This window comes from Daucus carota, chromosome 4, assembly GCF_001625215.2.
Source record: "Daucus carota subsp. sativus chromosome 4, DH1 v3.0, whole genome shotgun sequence".
NCBI lineage: Eukaryota > Viridiplantae > Streptophyta > Magnoliopsida > Apiales > Apiaceae > Daucus > Daucus carota.
The window spans coordinates 46,774,828-46,796,634 of NC_030384.2; the positions used below are offsets into that span (position 1 = coordinate 46,774,828).

General features: G+C 34.0%; 3 protein-coding genes across 5 annotated transcripts; 2 read left to right on the plus strand and 1 right to left on the minus strand.

The window, feature by feature from the left end:
* Positions 1-1,772: 1,772 nt before the first annotated feature.
* Positions 1,773-8,235, plus strand: LOC108215694 (plant cysteine oxidase 4). Its single transcript, XM_017388240.2, has 6 exons — positions 1,773-1,978; positions 2,445-2,774; positions 5,416-5,561; positions 5,644-5,791; positions 7,550-7,759; positions 7,933-8,235. The coding sequence occupies exons 2-6, from the start codon at positions 2,675-2,677 to the stop codon at positions 8,049-8,051; spliced, it is 723 nt and encodes a 240-aa protein (XP_017243729.1). The 5' UTR covers positions 1,773-1,978; positions 2,445-2,674; the 3' UTR covers positions 8,052-8,235.
* Positions 8,236-12,983: 4,748 nt separating this feature from the next.
* On the plus strand, positions 12,984-17,404 carry LOC108218134 (uncharacterized). 3 transcript variants are annotated; one of them, XM_064092579.1, is made up of 7 exons: positions 12,984-13,350; positions 13,981-14,481; positions 14,571-14,647; positions 15,805-15,841; positions 15,997-16,156; positions 16,535-16,871; positions 16,946-17,404. In XM_064092579.1, the coding sequence occupies exons 2-7, from the start codon at positions 14,085-14,087 to the stop codon at positions 17,264-17,266; spliced, it is 1,329 nt and encodes a 442-aa protein (XP_063948649.1). In that variant the 5' UTR covers positions 12,984-13,350; positions 13,981-14,084; the 3' UTR covers positions 17,267-17,404. The 3 variants fall into 3 exon arrangements, with proteins under 3 accessions (XP_063948649.1, XP_017246544.1, XP_017246545.1); XM_017391055.2 differs by having other exon boundaries at positions 12,985-13,387; XM_017391056.2 differs by having other exon boundaries at positions 12,989-13,387; positions 16,538-16,871.
* A 221-nt stretch (positions 17,405-17,625) lies between these two features.
* Positions 17,626-21,312, minus strand: LOC108216298 (uncharacterized). Its single transcript, XM_017389023.2, has 4 exons — positions 21,000-21,312; positions 19,353-20,336; positions 18,181-19,233; positions 17,626-18,080 (listed from the first exon to the last, which is right to left on the minus strand). Exons 2-4 carry the CDS (start codon positions 20,328-20,330, stop codon positions 18,051-18,053), a joined length of 2,061 nt encoding a protein of 686 aa, XP_017244512.1. The 5' UTR covers positions 20,331-20,336; positions 21,000-21,312; the 3' UTR covers positions 17,626-18,050.
* Positions 21,313-21,807: the final 495 nt, after the last annotated feature.

Below are 21,807 nucleotides of genomic sequence, written 5' to 3' on the forward strand. Positions count from 1 at the left end.
GTTGAATTATTATATGAATAGCTATTTTGGTGTAAGCATGGTGAACCTGAATTGTCCTAGACTTTAGTTAATTGATATAAATCATCTTTATATTGCATTATTTAGTTAGTAAAAAAATCTTAAATATTCGTCTGTCTTGTGAAACAATTTGTGATGATCGGATTAAGATTCTTGAAACTTGTCTCCCTGTGGATTCGACCCGTACTTGCTAGTCTCTGTTTACAACAGGCACCGTGCACTTGCGGTAGATATAAATTTACACATCATGGGCACTTTCGATTTTTTGGTCTCATTTGAAACACTGTTTGCAGAATTTGTGTCAATCTTAAAAGTAAAAAGTTAAATTCAAAAACATATCGACAGCTTGATAAGTGTTATTCATGGGCATTTAACACAGCAGGCTATATAGATTGTGGCGATTAATTGAATTTCTGGGTAAAAAAATGGTTATATATGGATTATTAGGGTTCTTTGTAACCATCTTTTTCACCATCAATTTACCCATATTCTTGACGCGAAAATTCAATTAATCGTATATGCATAATCTCCATAGCCTACCGCATTAAAGATCTATGAGTAATATTTTTTAAAATGTCGATTTGTCTTCGAATTTAATGTTTTATTTTTCAGACTGATACAATTTCTGAAAATGGTGTTTTAAATGATACCGAAAATTCGAGAGTGTGAAGTGAATGCCCAATTAGATAATTAACCCTTATTTTTAATACAAAATTTTTTATTTAAAATTTAAATATTAATATTTTTATACTTTTTTATAAAAAAATTATACACTATTGTATTAAAATCATTAATTATTCTTCCTCAAAAAAATTAATTTTTACAATATTGACTTGTATCTTATAAATAAGTAGTGAAAATAATATATACTTTTATCATCTAAATATAAGTATGCCTTATATATATATATATATATATATGTAATATTTTTAATTTTCGAACTAGTTATAAATTAAGTTCTTTATAATTTTTATTTCTTCATTTGTATAGAAAAAAATTGTTTATTTTATATCAGTTACGTGATATTTTGTTGTTTTGTCCCGGAACAGTGGAATAAATATTCATGTTTATTTATACAATTTTTTATTTGATTTTCAGTTTATCTTTGAATATAATACATCTACTTATAACTATTTTTTGATACTAATGTATGTTATTTGATAGTGATTTCATTTTTTTTAACTAATTTATAAATTATTATTTTTCATATTTTTTATTTATCTATCCATGAAAATATTTATCCATGTATTTGTTTAGTATAATATAATAGTATAAATATATATTGTCTATTATTTTATAGATCTCATTTCGATAATTATAATTTAAATATAAATTTATGATAAAATCAAATCAAATCGTTTATGCTATTGTTTTGAGAAATATGGTTTTGACTGGATTACGATTTGAAAATCTCAAATTCATGATTTAAATGATTTCGAATAAAAAGTGTTAAAAAGATATACTAATCTTTTAATGTGACATATTAAGTTATTCGGTCAAAAATAACTAAATAACCATATTATTTTTAAATTTAAATCATGATTTAACAAACTTTAAAAAAAAAACATGATTTAACAAAACATAAATTTGTTGCAGCGAGAAAAAGGTAATCTGGTGAATAAGAAAGCGTGCAAGGGACAAAAGAGGATTAATAATCGAGTTTTTTAAACAGAGTTTTTTGAAATTTAAACTCGTTTTTTAAAAAAACAAATTTAAAATATTATTTAACAAAATATAAATTTGTTGCGGTGAGAAAAGGCAATCTGGTGAATAAGAAAGCGCGTAAGGGGCAAAAGAGTGAGCAGAGGTGAGGTGGGGGTGATCTCAGTCTGCCGGAACCTCAAAACCAAGGCGACAAATCGTTGCCAGATCTTCCTAATTTCTCTATCTATTCAACATACTGCATAAATAAACCCCCCATCCCTCTCTCCACATCTCTTTCAATACACGAGCATCCTAGGTTCTCTCCCTCTCTCCCTCTCCCTCCCTCTCTCTCTCCCCCTTCATAAAATCGTTTGTCCTTTCTATTTAATTTGTTTATTGTTATTTGTTAAAAGTGATATATCAAGTTAATTATCAGCAATCAGTATTTGTGTTATGATGGGTCGTTGATTTGAACAGTGATTATACAGGGATAATTATATAGATTTTTGACCCTATATGTTTTTAATTGTGAGTGATAAACAGTTGGGAATGGGTGTTGTTATTTATGTTGTTGATTATTTAGTACATTCTATTTTTCGAGTACAGTGTGTTTGATTCGTATTGTTATAAAATTAGCTTAAAGGTCTAATTAGCATCCTTGAATTTATTGGTACCTGGCAATCATTGTTTTAGATATAGGAATTATGGGGTTAGAGTATTGTGAAATATGGATTTATGGGCAATGTTTTAATGTTATATCTGTTTTTGTGATTATCCGGCAGGTGACGGTGAAACCATGAAGAATGAGAAGAATTCAAAGTGATGTGGATGTATGGTTGTCAACTTGGTTCCGATTATAAGATCCAGTGTTTGACCAACTATCTTCTTCATTCATTATACGATCACAGAAGACCCCCGTCTTCTGTGATTTAGGGGACACTTCTATTGGATTTTACCAGTCACCTTTTTTGCAGTGTTTCCCGGGTTAGGTTTATTGGTAGTGTTTTACAATATGCCAGCCATACAGAAGCTTTATAACGCCTGCAAAGTGTCTCTTTCTACTAATGGGCCTATATCAGAAGATGCTATTGAGAAAGTTCGGAACTTATTAGGTAATAAGTCGCTTTTGTTATTTTGAGTAGAAGTCAACTAAGTGTTTCGATCCAAGTATGTCCATTACAGGATAACTTTCAAATTTTAATGGTTGTGCTTTACCTTCAGTAACTGTGTGCTAGGCTGCTAGCATGTACCCATATATTCAGAGATTAACTGCTATACTGCATGTGGCCTCCTGGGTGCCTTTTTTAGTTGCCAAACAACGGCGTGGTGCAATTGTTGATATTTTTTACTTGCGCATTTTTTCAATATCATTTCCCAAAATTATCATTGTGATTCTATTGTTGAATTTTCTTGATAATAAATTCAATATTTGAGAAGAAGTGGCAAAATGATCTCATTTTTTGAATCCTTTTGAGAGCTCCGACTTCTTAATTAAGCAAGTAGTCAGAGTTTAATTTTGATCTTGCACAATTGCACTTCACGAATCTGTATGGTGATCATGTTTATTGTATGTAAAACAAAATTATATGGAAGAAAATGGCTGTTTATATGAAGGAATAATTCCCAAGTCATGCTCATCAGTTGTGCCAGTGTTTAACATGTGAATGAGCTGTATTTTGTCTCGAAACAAATTAAGATGGAAATGGTGTATGACAAGTACATGTTTTATTTTTAGAGAAATAAATAGTGCAAGTGTGTGTGTGTCCTTATATGGTTGGTTAGGGATCATGGTGCCACTGGATTGTAGTTACATGTTTAATGTGCAAGGTTCTATCTATAGCGTGTTTGTTCTAGAATCTGTTGTCTCGTGTTCTATATAGTCCTTTACTCCTTTCACCCTTTATCTGATTTTTGATGTGGTTTAAAATGAATATCAAAGAGAACCCTATAATTGTAGTCTTACAAGGGACAAGTGGTTAAGATTTAAAGAATATTATTAAATAACATGAAACAGGGGTGTCAAATTTGGGTAATGGGTTAGTTTGTGTTGCGCTCCCGCTTTTGGGTCAACTCGGACCCAACCTGAACCAAAACAGGTAAAATAAAAATGTAAATCTTACCTGACGTGTTATGTGCATGGGTAACCTGAATATAACTTGAAAATCATCATAAATCAATTATTTTAATCATATAAAATGATTTATATATGTATATCGATATGATATATTGCAAAATATATAATAGTATTTTATGAGATGATATGTGAATTAAAATTATGTAAGTGATTTGTAGATACATCACACATGTATAAATATATTATAAATTTTAGGCCGGATTCGGGTATTTTGGCCCAAAACTGAGTTACTAACCCAATTGTTTAGGTAGATTTACCCAACCCAATTTGAAACTTAAAACCCACGACACAGATTTGTATTTATTCGTGTCAGATTTATTGTGGGGTTCGGGTTGTGTTGAATATTGCCACTACTAACTTGACACAACTCTAATGTTAAAACTACAAAGAAACAAATTTTGTTGGCCATTCTCTGATACTCTGATTTTAGAAACAGGAAAAAAGATTATTATTTTCTTTGGGATCTAATTATTTGTTTCCTCCTTATGTTCTTGATTTAGATGTTCGAAAAGAACTTAACTTCATGTATTTCATAGGTGATTTGGGTGTTCTATAGGATGATATAATGTTTTAAAATATATCAATTTTTTTGTATATTGTTATAAGAGGAGATCAAGAGTTTTATATTCAGCGATTAAAGAATAAGTTTATATTTATTTATTGTGATGGAAGGTTTAGAAATCAGAATTTGACACTCATGAACCTAAATATAATTTGATTATTATAAGAGAGTAAGGAACTATAGAATAATGATTAGATATATGTTTCACATAGTGTTAAGTTAATTTATAGAAACATTTAGGCAAAATTTATATTTAATATAAAATTGTTAATGACGATAAAACATAAATAAAAGCTTAACAAATGTGACCAAGTAAACATATGTGAGCATAATATTGAAGATAGGAGACAATGAAAATCAATCCGACAACATCCTGACATTATATGACACCAGATGTATTAAAATAAACACTCATGCAAATGAAATAAAATCAGGGTATAGAAAACCAGAGAAATGTGTGTTTCCTTTTCCTTTGGTGTGACGTAGGTGAAAACCATATGACAAACCGTGATTTTCTTAGGCAGGCCAAATACATATTACGACAGGGAAGGATAGAAACAGTCTGGTTGTACAATTGGGACTGATCAGCTGCTTACTGCCTAGGGATGAGGGAACACTTCTGAGATTGTCCGGCATTTTTATGTGTTTTACAGACATACTGTATTTAATAGCTTTGGAGGAGTTGGGCTGGGCTTGGCTACTGAAATGTTAATGAAATTGGGATTTAGTACTGAGTAATATACTATCTCTGTTCATAGACACTGGATTCCTTAGAGTGCCATGTTTTCTGAATATGGTGTGAACCTACCTCTGCTGCTGATAACTATAATACAGTTTAAACTGACAAAATTTAAGCACCATTTTTATATGTGTTTTTGGCTCTGATTCTACTTGTTTACAAAATTCTGGTAACTTGTACCTCAGTATACTAATTAGTAATTACAGTCTAGGTTGTTACTATTGCACTTGTTAAATGCTTAAACGATTTAGTTGCAAAACAGCGGATCTAGTTCTGAAATACAGTAGCATGTTCTGTTGTGTCATCTTCTTCTTTCAGACAAAATCAAGCCTTCCGATGTTGGGCTTGAGCAGGATGCGCAGCTAGCTCGCGGGTGGCCAAGCGCAGGAAATGGACAAAATGGTGGTCCTAGAGCGATTCCACCTATAAAATATCTACATTTGTTTGAGTGTGACAGCTTTACCGTAAGTGTAGCGAGCATATAAATTTTTATGCTAGTGACTCATTACGGAATCATAGGTAACTTGGTTCTGACATCTTTGGCAGTTGGGAATATTTTGCATGCCACCTTCTTCTATCATTCCTCTTCACAATCACCCTGGAATGACTGTGTTAAGCAAGCTCTTATATGGTTCCCTACATGTAAAGTCTTATGATTGGCTTGACGTGCCTGGCCCGTCTGATCAATCACAAGGTATGCCTACTTCGCTAATTGTATTATATGTATGATTTGCTAATTGATTTTTTCCCCCTCAAGTTGAAGCAAATAAAGAAGTTGTATATATTAAGTTAAGTTTTGTGCTTTTTAGAATTTCTGTTCTGCGGACTGTAAAGCAAGCTTCCACTTCCCTTCTTGGGCAGGACTGCTATTTAAGAAAGTTTTAAAGGATAATCTGTTTTCAGAAAACCTAGGGCAACATTTTCTGACTCTTTAGAAGTAGTTGTGTGTGCACCTAGAAGGTTTTACTACTCTGTGACCTTTTGTGCCAAAACATGTAATGCACAGCACGTGTAATTGCACATAGACATCTTTACTTGTCCATGTTACGAATATAGGAGGTCAGTTTAGTTACATATACAATCTTCATAATAAGTGCCAATAGCCACAAGCTAGAAAGAACAAGTACAGTGTCCATGTGTAAAGTAGAACTTTCTTTCTTTCTTTTTTTTTTTTTGTTGTTGGGGGGGGGGGGGGGGGGATTGAGGGTAGAGGGTAGAACAGGAAAGTGAGGAATATGTTTTTCAATTTTTGTGAACTGACTGGAACCTTCTCGATTAGTTAACTATTTTTACAATCAGTGACCAATTTATTCAATTTTTGTGAACTGACTGGAACCTTCTCGATTAGTTAACTATTTTTACAATCAGTGACCAATTTATTTTGCAATTGTTATTTTCGATTTCAACTCTCAGAGAATAGGGACTACTACCTTTTCAACTTATTAATCGTGGTGTACTCCACTTAATTAAGGTCTTTATTTGTCGTCTACTGTGCTGGGTCATTTCTGTGGCAGTCACTAAATAGACTACAAGGCAGACTTTTGTTTGGAATTAAATCTATTTATATTTTTGTGAAACCAGTACAGTTAGAATTCAGACAGATTATCAAGCACGCCAATTGGCAAACTGACCAACTTTCAAATTGTTAATTCGTACTACTAGCACATCCAACTGTGTACTGACTTTTAATTTTTTTTCTTGTCATTGTTCTATCTCATTCTAAGTTTTGGTGTTACTGTGTGTTTTTTGGATTTATGTTGACTTTTCTAATAAAAAAAATTTCTGAGTATTGCTAAGGAATTATAGCATTGTCACTGTACAAAATTATAGTTTAGTACAGTTCTATGCACACTATTGTCTCTTGGTGTGGCATTAAAATGTTTCTTATTTGTACATGTAAATAAAAAGATCGCCTATATCAATTAACTAATGTATGTTATAAATTGCTGTTGCATATACTGAAAAGGAACGTTTACTGCTAATCAAGCATTATGAATTCGAACGTAACACTTATCCTTAGTTCTAGCCTCTCTCTCTCTCTCTTTTTTAACGGGTTATCCTTAAATCACATGAAGTTGCCTCGACAGATGTGCTGACTTTTAGCGAAACATGTACTTCGGCCTTTTAATCTTTAATATTATAAGTGTAGAACTATTCCAAGTCAGTATAACGGAAGCTGCGTGCTTAATAGGTTTTCTGTGTATAATTGCTTGGAGCGGGAATAGGAACAATGGCCATGCTATTTGCATTTTGTAGATTTTGAGGTTGCAAGAAGCAGTTAAATTGGGCAATGAATGAAAAGTTGCCTACAAATAAGTAAGAAAAAGTAGAAAATTTTTAGGGTTGTGGATGAGGGATAGCATTCATATAAAGTGATTCTTTAATGCATGCCTTTTGCTACTCGATTTCTCATCTGTATGATCTCTCTAACAAGTTGTATTTTTTATAATAGCTGCTGAGAGACCTGCAAAGCTTGTTAAAGATTGTGTTATGACTGCACCTTGTGGAACAACAGTCCTTTATCCAACTACCGGAGGCAACATACATTGTTTCAAGGCAATCACTCCTTGTGCAATCTTTGACATTCTGTCACCACCTTACTCATCTGAGGATGGTCGGCATTGCACTTACTTTCGCAGATCTCCAAAAGAGGATCTGCCAGGTAATTACGCCCTAATTTTTTGTACTTATTTGGTCTTTACATCATGGGCAATCATCTCTATTGCTTTGCCTGCCATGTAGCTAAATGATTGACACAGAAATCACATAACTTCTTCATTATTACAAGAATTTCGAGAGTCATAGTTGATTTTGTGTTTCTTTTATTCATTACAGGTAGCCTAGAAGTGGACGGGGTGACAGTATCTGAGATGACCTGGTTAGAAGAGTTTCAACCTTCTGATGACTTTGTGATTAGAAGAGGACAGTACAAAGGCCGTACTATTAAAGCATAAAAAATTACGCCTCAACTCTGCTCCTTTACCCATTTTTTGATCTTCTCTATAATCTATATATAAAATTGAACTTAAGCCTTCACTGGGGCAGGTATTGATCTAAACTTTAGTTATGTACTTCACAGCTGTGGGAATAATTATTTTTGTTGGCAGATGGCAATATATCGTAGGTGTTTGAGTTGTACAGGGTAATATATAGTTATATACTTGTTAAAAAATTTCAACTTTCTCGAATAGGTGTTATAATTCTTTATATACAGGTTTAATATTTTGGATCCTCTGGTCTATTGAATTCAGTCCGAGAGAAATAACAATTTGAACTTAAACCTTTCACCAAATTAATATGCATGACAAATTTTATTTATTTATTTATTTATTTAAAACTAGTAAAGACCAAAGAATTGGATTGGCCAATAATACCCCTGGACATCATTTATGAACAGAAGTGCATCTGTAGGGACTAGGGACAAAATATCATACTTGAATCGATTTTGGTATGAATTATTAGGTAAAATTATTATAAAAGAGTTATAATCAAGGAAAAAAATTCGATTTGGAATCATTTCTTGGTCGTCCTCTGGACAAACGCATTAGTTTTTAACAAAAGAAAACAAAACCCTCCCGTCAAACATGGGGAATCATGTGGATCCATACCATGTAGTATGTAGATTATGTAATATATTGGAGCTTACCCGAGTTTATATAAGCTTCAACATGGCACAGATCGGTGAGTGCACCAGTAGAAGTAAAAAAGAGGGCTTATTTTAAGAACCTCGGGTTCGTTTTTTTGTGGATCGCGTTTGATGCCTCTGTTCACGCCGACCCATTCCCAGATACAGACTTGCATATATTCATAAATTACTACAATATTCATCCCCAGGATTCTCCTACGGTCTTGGTCTATCTTGATCATGCTTATTTACTCGTAAAATATATAGGACATGTACATTCTGATTCTGCAGAGAAGTATAAATCAAATATATTTGGTATATTCATTCGGAAGTGAAGAATTAGAATTGATGAACTCAGAGTCAGTTTGAGTGAGTTTAAATTATTAATAATTTATGGATTATTGAGAATGTAATAGTATAATAGAAATGATTTATGAATAACTCATAAGTCATAATGAGGAAAGTTCTATGGAGACCGCATTTTTATCGGAGACCTCGGAGACCACGTATATTCTGCAATCAAAACACTGTAAAATACATTATTTTGTAAAATATGTTCTACAAATATCATGTATTCATTAAAATTGTTGAAGATCATCAATGTTTAATAAGTAGATAATGCATGTTTTGCAAGTTGAACAAATGTTCTGCAAATTAAACATATTTCATAGAACAAAACATTTTGTAATGTTCTACATGTAAAACTTATATGATATTCAAGATTTTAAATGTAATAATGATTTCGGAGAACATGATTTGTAAAATTATACGTTTTGCAATGTTTTTATGAAATATTTTACTTGCAGAACATATGTGGTCTCCAAATCTCCAGAAAAAATGTGGTCTCCATTGAACTTAACTCATAATTTATAACTTATTTACAACTTTTATATAAAAAAAGTTTAGAAAACTAAGTTATTAAAAAAAATATTTCAAACTAAATTGTGGTTTCTAAGCCCGTACTTATTCGGGCTATACAAAGTCTTTTTCAACTTAAAACTAGAACTAACTTTCTTTACAAAGAAAAAATAAATTAGAACCAACTTTAAAGCCAGACAAACAACACTTAATTAGACCTCCACCAGAACAATTATGCAGCCTGACGAAAGTAGAATATGGCAGGTTTATCTCCAGAATTAGCAAATCCTGTGCGAGGGAAATGAGATTTGAGAAGTATAGACGGTACATCTACTTGTAAGAATACACTACATACAGCATCATACATGGAGGTAATTAAAATTAAAATAGACATATATCCACTACTCATAAATAAAAAAGGACACATATTCACTGAGATTTCAACACCCTTGTGGCTATATTTTCAGAGCTTAAAGTTTTTAGTTTTTAATTTATTTATATTTTATTTGATTATTTGAAGTACACTAATTTGGTTGAATTTGATGGTGCATGCCTTTGTGCTCGTGGACCTCGTGGTTCGTCTACGATTGACTTAAATCATGAGCGCCAGACTTATAAGCATAAGCTCAGGCCATTATAATCCTTCTTTATTATAAATCGCGAAAAGAAACATGTATATCTGTAGATTTTGGCTCTAATTATTGTTATTTGCTAATAATATCGTACATGTGTGTGCGAATTGTGTGTATATATTCTACATTCATCTAGGACAGACCACTGTCGTCAACCCTAACTTAAACTGAATCACTACTTGATTTTTTCTTCAAATATTGCCACTTGATCTTCAAATTAATTAATTAACACTAATAAAAGAGTACATAATTTACAAGTGATCCGGAGTCTCCAACTAGTCTTCAGAATATGTTTTAAAAAATATATTCGAGAAATCTGATTAAGCTGTTGGTTTTACACTTGCAGATGCAGTCCCACAAGAAATAATAAAAAAATGGTTAGAACCGGCATGCATGCAATGCAGTGTTTAAAATAATGGAAGCCCAATTCTACGAAAGGTTCTCTGAGGAAGAAGAGATAAAATAATAGGAGATGTCAACTCCCATGCACAAATGGGGACAAAACATGAACTGTACGTTCGATTATTATGTGACCTAAACAATTCCTTTTTTTCTTTCTACACACCAGACCCGATTTCCTTCACCACCATATATACGCTCTCACCCTTTTGTTTAAGCCTTCGAATATTTGTCTTCATGTATTGCACATTCCGATGTGCTCGAATCAAATACACACAGTACTCTCTTTCTTAGTTTCTTCCACAAACGTATGTATTTATACACACATGAAGTTCGGGACATAAAATCAGAAATTCTATCTGAAATGAATTTTTTTAGCTTAATATTAGTCCTGCTTTATCCCTAAGAAAATCGATAAATTCTTTTATCCAAGCTTCAGACTATTTCAATTGCGTGATTAAAAATCTATTATTCCAAATTTCAATCCTAACCATTTTCATTTCTAAATCCATCGTCGACATGTAAATATATAAGTATTCAAGGTTAAGGTTTCTAAGTTGGAAAATCCTAGAAAAAAAATAATTTAAACATCGATCGTTGGATCTCTAAGAAGTTATTTGATTATCTTCTGAAAATAGATGATTGATTTCATGTTCTCGGCCGGGAAGTTAAATCTGAATGAAGTCCCGATATTCATTTAAGGGTGGAGATCTTTGTCAAGTGTTTGTTGATAATAAATTGTTCAAATTTTTTTTATACCGGAGAAACATAAAATCTAGAATTGATGTTTAAATTGTATACAGATGACGTGACTACTGCATTCACATAAAAAAACAAATGTTATATCTTTCAAGTTTCAGCGATAAATTATGAAAAATAAATTTCAGACACAAAGCAATTGTCAGGATTCAGACCCAGCATTTGAATGGGAAACAAATGTCCCTCCTTATAAGTCCTTACTACCGGATGATAACGAGGCAATTCTTGAGACATGATTCTTCGATTATTTTACACACCTATGCACAGATTCACACACATCTACAAGCGAGTTTTCATGTCATCTAGCTCGCTCTACCCTAATCCTCGAACAGATTCCTGATCTCGGGAATCTCGTGTTTTTCTCACATCACTAAAAATAAAAAGGGCAAGACTCATGAAATCCCCAAAAGACAAGAAACTCGAACTCTTTCCAAGATGCCTTGGAAAGTAAATTCTTGGACAGTAGAGAAAAATATGCAGACTGCAAGACAATTTCAAGGAATGACTTTCTATCAACCACCATTCTTTTCACTCACGTACACCTTTCTTATTCATTCTACTTAACTTACTCATTTGCATTCTTGTGTATAAATGACTAATCTATAATAAAATACATGATTAAGTCTGTCATTAAATATATTAAGTCTGTCCATCAATTCTAACTTGTTTCTTTTGTCTTCTATTATGATGGTAGGGGTTCAACTAACATCTGCAGTACATATATGTCTACACCAATTGACATATATTAATTATTTATCTTTATAATTATTCTCTTGCATTTCAGTTCAATTATTGGGAAGAAAAGTGGGGATTGAAGAATATTGAAGAATCGGGTGAGCTAACAAAAATTTAAGCTTGCCCAAAAAAGAAAACTGATCAGAAGGGCAGCCCATTCACTAGAAGGCACCTCATCATTATTATAAAACTATATTATCATAGTTGGTAAGTACTGAAGGACTAGGATTCTGGTTAGGTTACTTTAGTTGATAGACCTCAAGAATTATTCAATCTCAGCTACTTAGCTTCTCGCACTAACACTACAAGAAAAACGCAATCAGACAACACATATCACACAATAATCGGAAAAAACACTATAATTTCTAATTTTGATCTGGTCAGACAAGTCAACCATTATGCCTTAGGATTACTGAGAATACTGGAAAAGTAAGCAAGGAATTAAGAAAATTAAGAGAAGGAATTGTAGTTAAAAAAATAATTAAGTAGTATCAGTCGCTATACATAATTAGAAGAGAATAGATGAAAAAGAAGATAGTCAACTAAACACATACAACAAATAAGCACAAGGCAGGACAGTGAGGGAAAGAATAATAAAACGTATGAACAGGAAGAGAAGTCACATGAAATTCAACAGTCCAAGAGAGTGGTCGTATCTCGTGCATCTGTAAATAATTTGTTGAAATACTTACTGGCCATAAAAAAAGGAGGAGATCAAGTACTTCAACTGGAGCGTCCGACCATCGTCTTCCTTCTGACATGCCTACTAGATCAGTGTAGAATAATATTATACATTATTGTTAAATAATGGGGTCATCATCATCTCATTAATGAGAAGAATTTGTGAAAGGTGTGATGTCTAATTATGAGTAATAATTATGATGATAATAGTAATAAATAGTGTAAGTGCTTAATTTTCCACAGATTCCTACCAGAAAACCAAGAACATCCCTCTTGCTACACATTTATATAACCTCTCTCTCTCTCTCTCTCTCTCTCCTTCTTCTTTTTCTCCTCGTCACTCCTTGTGCATGTTATATATTTCTACACCACACACACGAAACAACACTTAATAGTCATCTGTATATGCGTACATATATATATACTTTTGGAATTGTAGCTTGCATCTAGCTAGGTTTAACTTTGGATCTTAGTACTTTTCGATAGGGATTGAGATCTGTCATCACTCATCAGTACTCATCATATTCAGTATTCGAAGAATCATCTAGAAGCAGCTCGATTTAGGTATCCTTGCGTTTCATTCAGTTGCTTAATTAATTAGGTATGCTTCTACTCATCATATGAATGTTTGATCTTCATCCTCCTCTTATGGTGTGTGTGTGTGTGTATGTGTACTTATTGAATTACTTTACACATGGTCTTATTCTTAGCTAGCTAGTGATCACTCAGAAATTGGCTTTCTGAGCTAGCTGTGCATTCTGATTTATTAATTCACAAAGAGTTTGGATGAGTTGACCACTTCTCTACTTGCCGGAAATAGATAGTTCTTCCTCCTTTTCATTTTCTTATCGGTCAAATAATCATATAAGCATACATAATTAAATGAACAGTTAGGTTTAGGTAAATACAAATGTAAATCTAACCTAGCTAGCTAAGCCAGCTACCTGGAGATCAGTTGATCGAACTATGCGCTTGATTTGGTGGCGGCTACCTAGCTAGCAAGGAAGAGATATCACTACTAGAAATACTGTCTACGACATTGGTGCTTAGACATCAGTTGCTCATACGACCGATGTTAATGTCATTGAAATCGAGAAAAGTCTAGAAACTGAGAGCCTTTGATTTAGATTAACTAGTTCAACTTTTGCATAAGCAGTATATATATATTAAGCTTGTGTGTTGATGGATATGCAGATCGATTTGTACCGTATGCATCACTGATTTCAAATTGCAATATAAAGATGACAAGTCCTTGATGATCACCACCAGATTATTAAGTTCATCTTCAAAATGGAAAAATGATGGAAAGAAATGCAACAGCAAGCTGCACAATGGATGATCAAAGAACCGACATTTCTGATCAAGCGGAGATCTTGGACAGCAAGACCTCTCCACCCTCTTCTCATCAAAGGTGTTCTTTCTTCGACTTGAACGAGGCTGCCATCGACGATCATAGTGAAAGTAGCAATGAAAATGAACATAAAATTAGTGCAAATACGCGTCATGATGGAGTTGATGAAGATGAGGGATCTGCAGAAGCCAGTAGTAACAACAATAACACCAACTCGGAGGGGAAAGAGGTGAGTGGGAGCATCGTGAGGCAATATGTTCGGTCTAAAATGCCTCGTCTGAGGTGGACTCCGGATCTCCATCTAGCTTTTGTGCATGCTGTTGAAAGGCTGGGCGGCCAAGAAAGTACGAACCTCCTGCTGGTTAATTAATTAGAATTGTTTTAATTTATATGATGATAATTAAGTACTTATATGTAATCATCTGTACTGCAGGAGCAACTCCCAAATTAGTACTGCAGTTGATGAATGTCAGAGGACTCAACATCGCTCATGTAAAAAGTCACTTGCAGGTAACTACTTTTGTATCTCATTTCTCTCATTACCGGAAAATTTGAGATTTTAGGATAACCGGCAACTTAAGAAGTTTGAAATAAGTTTCAACAGTTTATCATATATTGTGTTCATATATATGTCAACCTGTCATGCATAGATGGAGTGCATGGAATCTTTGTATACATTGAACAGATAGATTTATGCTCGACTGGACTGATTGATCCTTATATATGGTTTTGAACAAGCTTAGTATTGTTTTCGTGCAATGTATTCGGTATCTATTACTCTCTCCGTCTTCCTCCTTGTTTACGGTTTTGTTTTGCACGCATTCTAAAGTTTTTATATAACATAATTTTATAATTTATTTTGGAATTTTTTATTTTTGACTAAAAATTTGAACAAATTCAAATATTATATTTTTATTCAGGAAAAATAAACTAAATAATTTAAAAAATAATTTTAAAATATGTGCCGAACATTCTATTACGTACAAATAATCAAATATCGGTTTTTCTAGTGTGTGCCCACGTGTGTGCCCGTGGGCACATATTAAGCATTAAAATCCATGAATTTGGAGGATTTTGAATGGTTTACCCTCTCTAATAATGATGGACCCCCCTCATTTACAACAACCACACCAATCAAAACCTCCCAATTTATGGATTTCAGTGCTTAGCATATGCCCACCGGCACACACTACACAAACCCATCAAATATATACAACTCAATGACACTAATTAATGGACTGATAGGTTCGGAGCATGCTTTATGGGAACCTTTAAGAAACTCCATAGTTGTCTGGGTAGTGTAAATCGAGATATTGTCTTTACACACAGAAATGGTCCCAATGCCCACACCGCCACACGTTTGGGCAAGCATAGAGTTTCGTGTTCCAACTTGTTTTCATATCTTTGTCAGCCACTGCTACGGAGAGTTGATCACTAGATCATACTATCAAAATATGGAACCACTGGATCATGCATGATAGGAGTATATAGTATGCATATAGGAGTACACAAACATATTTTTTTTTTGAATATTATCATTTTCGGAAAATTCACGGAATAACTGTCATACAATTTTTTAAGAATGCGGAATTATTGTCTCACTTATTATTATACGCGTGTGTCGTATTTTCAGTTTATTAAATTTGATTAGCCTCTTCGAAATGCAGATGTACAGGAGCAAGAAGCTGGATGAGTCTGGGCAAGGTAACAGCTTCGCTAGTAAATGTTTTTGCAACGGTTAAATCAGTTCGGTCATCGGTGACAGCCAATATATTTTATATGAGATTCGCCACATTTTAAGACATCTATCGGGATAAATAATTAATAAAAGTCTCTCGTTTAATCTCTGTGTTCTGCAGTTATTAGTCGAGCAAATCGACTTGTTCACGGTAAAGATGAAATCTCAGAGATGTACAGAAGATATAATCCTTATGAAAATTTGAGCGGCCATAACAGAAGTGACTTGCTCTCTCCGCTAGCCAAAAGCTCAACATTCGATTTCAGAGCAAGTTCTTCAAGGTAAACCAGACTACGCTATTTTTTTTAGTTACCTTGCTGCCCGTTTGGCTAAGTTTAAAATTGTGACTGTGACCTAATGACTATTTTTGAGTTATTAATACATTATGAGTTATTAAAAATGTGATAATAAAAATATAAATGATTTATGAATAACTTATGACTTATGAATAATTTTTATCAAAACAAATTTAGAAATTAGATCACTGAAATAAGCACCTCAAACTAACTAACTTCTGACTTTAGATCAACTTTTAGTTTATTACACAAAAAAACATTTTTCAGCTTAAAATCGGAAACAATTTTAAGCCCCCAACTTAGAACTTAGATAAACAGGCTTATCGATTTGATCTGACATTTTATAATTTGTCGTTAATTCAGTAGAAACCAGAAATGGAACTTCGGTGATCACTCGTCATTGGCAAGACTATGGAGCAATGATCAATCATCAGGTCCAGTTAGAGAGAAGATGATGAGCTCGAATAGCTTGTATGATCATGAAAGAAATGCAGTATTAGTTGATTCTGGATTCAAAGGACTGAGCAGAGCTCCACATTTGATCAAAGACAATGTCCGTCTCAACAGAAATGGACTGGCCAGCTGTGTAGAAGATCAGAAACTCTCTGCAATTGCGTCGACACAGATGATATGTTCTAAAGCTATGCCACATTATAAACCTGCGTTGGTCTCAGCTGGACGCGAGACCCGATCACTAGAGGTGAATCTCCTTTTCTAGTCAGATAGTTTACGTAGTAGTGTTTGATCAAGTCTGAGTATATGTTATGCATGCAGTTTCAGGAACTCAAAGAAAGGCAAATACAGCATAGAGCAAGTACAGAAGTAGTATCACAGAAGAGCGTAGAAGACAAGTGTTTGCCGAGTTTACAATTAAGTTTAAGCCCCAACATTGATAACAGTACAGAAATGACGCATCATCGGATTCAAGATAGGGGGAAAGCTATCGACACGATGCTATCTCTTTCTCTACTGCCAGGTATGTCAAGAAATTTATCATCCAAGACGAATAAGGAACAGACAGAAAGCAAACATGATGTTAAAGGGTGGGACTGTAGTATTTACAAACAGATAGAAACAAGGCCAAACTGGGGCTGAGTACTTGGGATATCACCATGCTAAATGAATCATGAGTGAGATCTTGCAAGTACTTGCTTTAAAGGCCTTTATTATGTATGAGTTGAAGACTGGTTATTGACAATTATTTTTCATCAGATATTGTTAATTACTTGCGAATCATTTGTAATTATTGTCGGATCCGAAACAAATTAGTAACTTGCACTGAAAAACTTAACAATTATTATCAATTATATGTTCATGAATTATGTTGTAGCCTGTAAGTGTAGTAAAATGTTGTGGACTTATTACACAAACAGACATTTTTCAGCTTAAAGTCAGATATTGACTTAAAGCCCGGGCTTTAGGCCCAGGCAAACAGGGTCAAAAACTCAGCAGAGTGCAAAAATAATTCCTTAAAATTTTGATGAAAGAAAAAGGTTTGTTGATCAAATTCAGCAGTACCTAAAATGTGAGACATGACCAATACCAACTGAGAATCCTATAGGAATCAACTGGCAAAGATTCAGTAATCCAGGAGCAAAATGTCCACCAGAAAAGTAGATAAATATGGGTATCCATTATCCAATTAACATCTCCATTACCCTGTACAGAAACAATTCCCGAGAACATCTTTGTTTCAACTTCTGATTACAAAATGTAATATGACCCTTCACTATTCCCACTAATCAACAAAGAACCACCTGCAATGTAATATAAGAGAAAGGTATTTACTTTGGAACCCATGTGTTTTTCAAGCAAAAGGACTTCCAGCCAATGTATGATAGCAGCGGAACAGCTTATATAACTTCATAACAGGCTTTTGCTAAATCTCTGGTATAGATGTTAATGGTTCCTGATAAGAGTGAGATAAAAAGTGTAAGTGTAGATCATAAATTAACCTGACCAGGAAAAACATTATTTAACAAGATCTAGTTTTCATCGGAAGATCTTACATGTCGATGGTGGACCCTGCTACTTTTAACAACTGTTGCCCACTTTTGATCAGCAGAGGATTTGTTAGAAGTGTGGTTACCAGGGGCAGGAAGAATCGTTTTTCCAGATTGTGCTTGCAAAGACGGTGCCTTTGACACAATGGTAGGCAAAGTACGCGAAAGCCATGAGTCTGATGGAGATTTTGGTAATGGTGGAGGGCTAGAAAACATGGAGTAGTTTTCTTTAGGTTTTCTTGCATCTTCTGCATTTAGAGATCGAATCTCAGAATCTTTGTTCACGTCGTCAAGTGCTTCTGTTTTCATGGCGGTGGCTAAATCCTTTGTAGGACTTCTACACGGAGCAGAATCCTTTAGAAGTTTGTTTGCTGATACTTGTTCTGATCTTTCAGCTAAAGATGTGGCAGTAAAATCAGCAACATGCTTCTGAGCAGTAACCTTTATGTAATCCTCTTTAAGCTTTACAATGAAATTCTCAGCATCTTTGTGTGAAGAATCTGCAGAGTGATTGTTTTCCACTAGCATACATTTCTCGATATCTTTTAGAGTATCTGCATTCAATTTTGGAATCCCTTTCATCTCCAGACTGTAGGAACACATACTAGGAGATTCCACCTTATGTATAATATCTACATGCAGGGTTTTCTCGATCACAGGACTTCTAATATCTACTTCTTCATTGCTATTGGTATCGGCCAATAGTTCTTTAAACGTTCTAAAACCCTTACCTTTGTTAATATTGACAGCAGTCTCCCCAGCATTTTTCGCTTCTTTATGATTGCTAAAGTCCCCTCTTTGTTCAGAAAAGCCATATCTAGGTAATTCATAATCATAGGATGACAGAGGTTTTTGTGAAGATGTGGGCTGTAATAATTCATTTTTCTGGGCTGGGATCCTGCCAGCCTGCACACGTCTATACAAGTCTGACCCCTCCAGTTTCTGAGGAAAATAGTGATTATGTTGGTCCAACTGATTTTTAGACTCAATTGCATCTTCATGTTTACTGATCTGCAAATCACCTACTATTTTTTGCCGATAAGCAGTAGCCTTGATGCCCTATAGAACATTAAAAGGTTACATTTGATCAACACAATAATATTGCTGCTAGAAATTAAAAGATCTGTAAAAAAGGAATCAAGAAAAAGCTGGTGTTGAGGCATTTGGCATTTTCTAACCTTATTCTCATTTATACAGCATGAAGCAGCATATAAAGATCTTCCATGTGTTCTAGATAACTGCACTTGCGTCCTCCTACGCATTCCTGGCAATGGGTTTGAAGGGAAAAAAGAGCCTTTTAAGCATAATTGGGGTAGTAACCCACAAGCTTTTGCTGGCAATCGGCCATGATCATCATAATCATCATCACTTTCTTCTTCTCCTTCCTCGAAAGCATAAGATGGCACAACATTAGGCCTATACCCAAGTGGAGGACTTTTATCCCTGCTTTCTACTTTCATCTGTGTTAGTTGCTCCTGAACCATAGGCTGCTTTCTGGGAGCATATTGAGGTGCTTCAGAAGTCATTGCCTTCGCTGCCGGCAGGAACCGATCCATCATTAAATCACGCGTTTCTAGATCTACTGAAAAGTTTCCGTATGTCTTTACACTTGAACCGTCCAATTCACTTATACCACTAAAACTACTATTCAGAAAGATGGATTCAGTCCTTGGAGAAGTATCAAGTGCATCCAAATACTCTTCATCGGCTTCATTTGTATCAGAGTTTCCAATTTCCAGCACATCTTTGGTACTCTCTGTTATTGATTCAATTTCATCTAGAAAAGATACTTTATGTAAGCCAAAAGGAACTTCCTTGTGTTGCTGACTGGCACTTGAATACTCAGAAGTTTGTTTCCTCACTGCCTTGATCCTCCCAGGAGGAAGTCTTGGGGCAATGACAGGACTCTGATCAGTCCCATTATGTGACTTACTTTCATTCTTCGGCTTTCCTGGGCACTGTTCCCAGACAAAAGGAACAGTCCCTGCATTTCTGATAGGGCCTGATTTAAGCTCCGATTTGTAGAAAGGAAGTATAGGAATTTTTGGCCAGGATTGATCATCTTTCTCACTTCTATTTCTTTCTGGTGGTGCTGGTGATGGGGAACGCCTCACTGATAGTAATGGTTGATAGTAATCTAATCGTCTGTCCTCCATCAAATTCTTTAGCAGCAAGAAAAAGAGTAATATATGTGAATAACAATAACTCAAACTTCCTAATGCCTCCAGTAAGCATTAAGATCATATAATAACAATAACTACTCAATTCTACATTGCAGAAAACAATATACCAATAAATTCCTTTTCTAGTCGAAGCGACGAAGCCTACTTATGAGAGTATTTCTTAAATTTTCAACTATTGAATCCCTATTCACCTCAATAGTAAGATAATCTACAATATTTTCACTAAAATAATGCAATTAACACGATATCAGCTTCAGCCCACTATCTAAAATAGTACAAGACATCATGAACACAGTCACAGACACACAGATTACCTAGTTTTCCACATGAGAATCTAAGCAAACCCAACTATCTGGTATCACCAATATGCTGATCCTCATTAAATCCAACTCTAAATGCAAATAAAGCTCCAGACTTTACCCAAACAAAACAGTAATTACCCCAAAGATACAATTTTTATGATGTAATCACCCATAAACACTCATACCATATAATCAAAACTACAAAAAAGATTACCAAAATCAAATCTTTATCATCAAACAACCAACCCCATCAACTAAAATTTAAGAAAGATAACAACTTCACAACACAAAACCACCAAAAATATTAAAAATACAGAGACAAAAGAGAAATAAATGTTACCTCAATAAAGGGTCATGAATTATACTGATCTCAGAGCCTCGATCCACAAAACAAGAAGAGAACAAAAGGGTGGAGAGAGACACTTCTAAACAGACCAGAGTGAATGCAGACAAGACAATGCATATAATTGTGGAAACATGTAAGTATTTTTTGGATGAATTATATTTTCCCGTTTGAGCTCCGAGTTAGAGGTTGCATTAATGGAAACTCGAAAATCAAGAAAATTGTAATGCGATTTCGAGAATTGTTTAGTCGGCGTATTATGGCGGAATCAATGCGTTCCTTACACTAGTCTTGCTATCGGACACTTTTGGTCTGAATCATGTGCCCACATTTATATAAAGCAGGGCCCATTGGGGCCCATTCGTCTCGTGTAAATATTATAAATTCTTTAAAAATAATTTCATGAAAGTTCGAAAATGATTGACGGTATCATTTGGTGTCAATATTTAGATCACACACAAATTAAAATATATTACAAAAAATCCTGATTTTTTTTTTGATATTTCGGGGTGACTTAATTTGAAAGTCGGGATTAAAAATTGAGTCAAATTAGTACGGAGAAGTTGAGGTATTATGTAGGATGGACTTGAGGAATTGAGGTATTATGTAGAATCTTTCTTTAAAACATTTTTTGACTTAAGTTAAAATAAGTTTATTCCTATTGTTTATATAATGAATCTTTAAGTCAATTTTTGACTTATAAATTAAAATTTAAAAACTTGATAATCCTAACATTTTTAGTGATTTATTTTTATTTTCTGAAATTTGATTTTACAAATATGTAATTTTACTTCCTCATCTAGCT

Coding starts and splice junctions, on each gene's coding strand:
- LOC108215694 (XM_017388240.2), top strand. CDS start 2,675: ATGCCAGCCATACAGAAGCTTTATAACGCCTGCAAAGTGTCTCTTTCT. Junction 5,792..7,549: donor CCCGTCTGATCAATCACAAG/GTATGCCTACTT, acceptor TTTTTATAATAG/CTGCTGAGAGACCTGCAAAG. Junction 7,760..7,932: donor TCCAAAAGAGGATCTGCCAG/GTAATTACGCCC, acceptor TATTCATTACAG/GTAGCCTAGAAGTGGACGGG.
- LOC108218134 (XM_064092579.1), top strand. CDS start 14,085: ATGATGGAAAGAAATGCAACAGCAAGCTGCACAATGGATGATCAAAGA. Junction 15,842..15,996: donor GCTGGATGAGTCTGGGCAAG/GTAACAGCTTCG, acceptor TGTGTTCTGCAG/TTATTAGTCGAGCAAATCGA. Junction 16,872..16,945: donor GCGAGACCCGATCACTAGAG/GTGAATCTCCTT, acceptor TTATGCATGCAG/TTTCAGGAACTCAAAGAAAG.
- LOC108216298 (XM_017389023.2), bottom strand. CDS start 20,330: ATGGAGGACAGACGATTAGATTACTATCAACCATTACTATCAGTGAGG. Junction 19,234..19,352: donor GCTGTATAAATGAGAATAAG/GTTAGAAAATGC, acceptor AATGTTCTATAG/GGCATCAAGGCTACTGCTTA. Junction 18,081..18,180: donor GCAGGGTCCACCATCGACAT/GTAAGATCTTCC, acceptor CACTCTTATCAG/GAACCATTAACATCTATACC.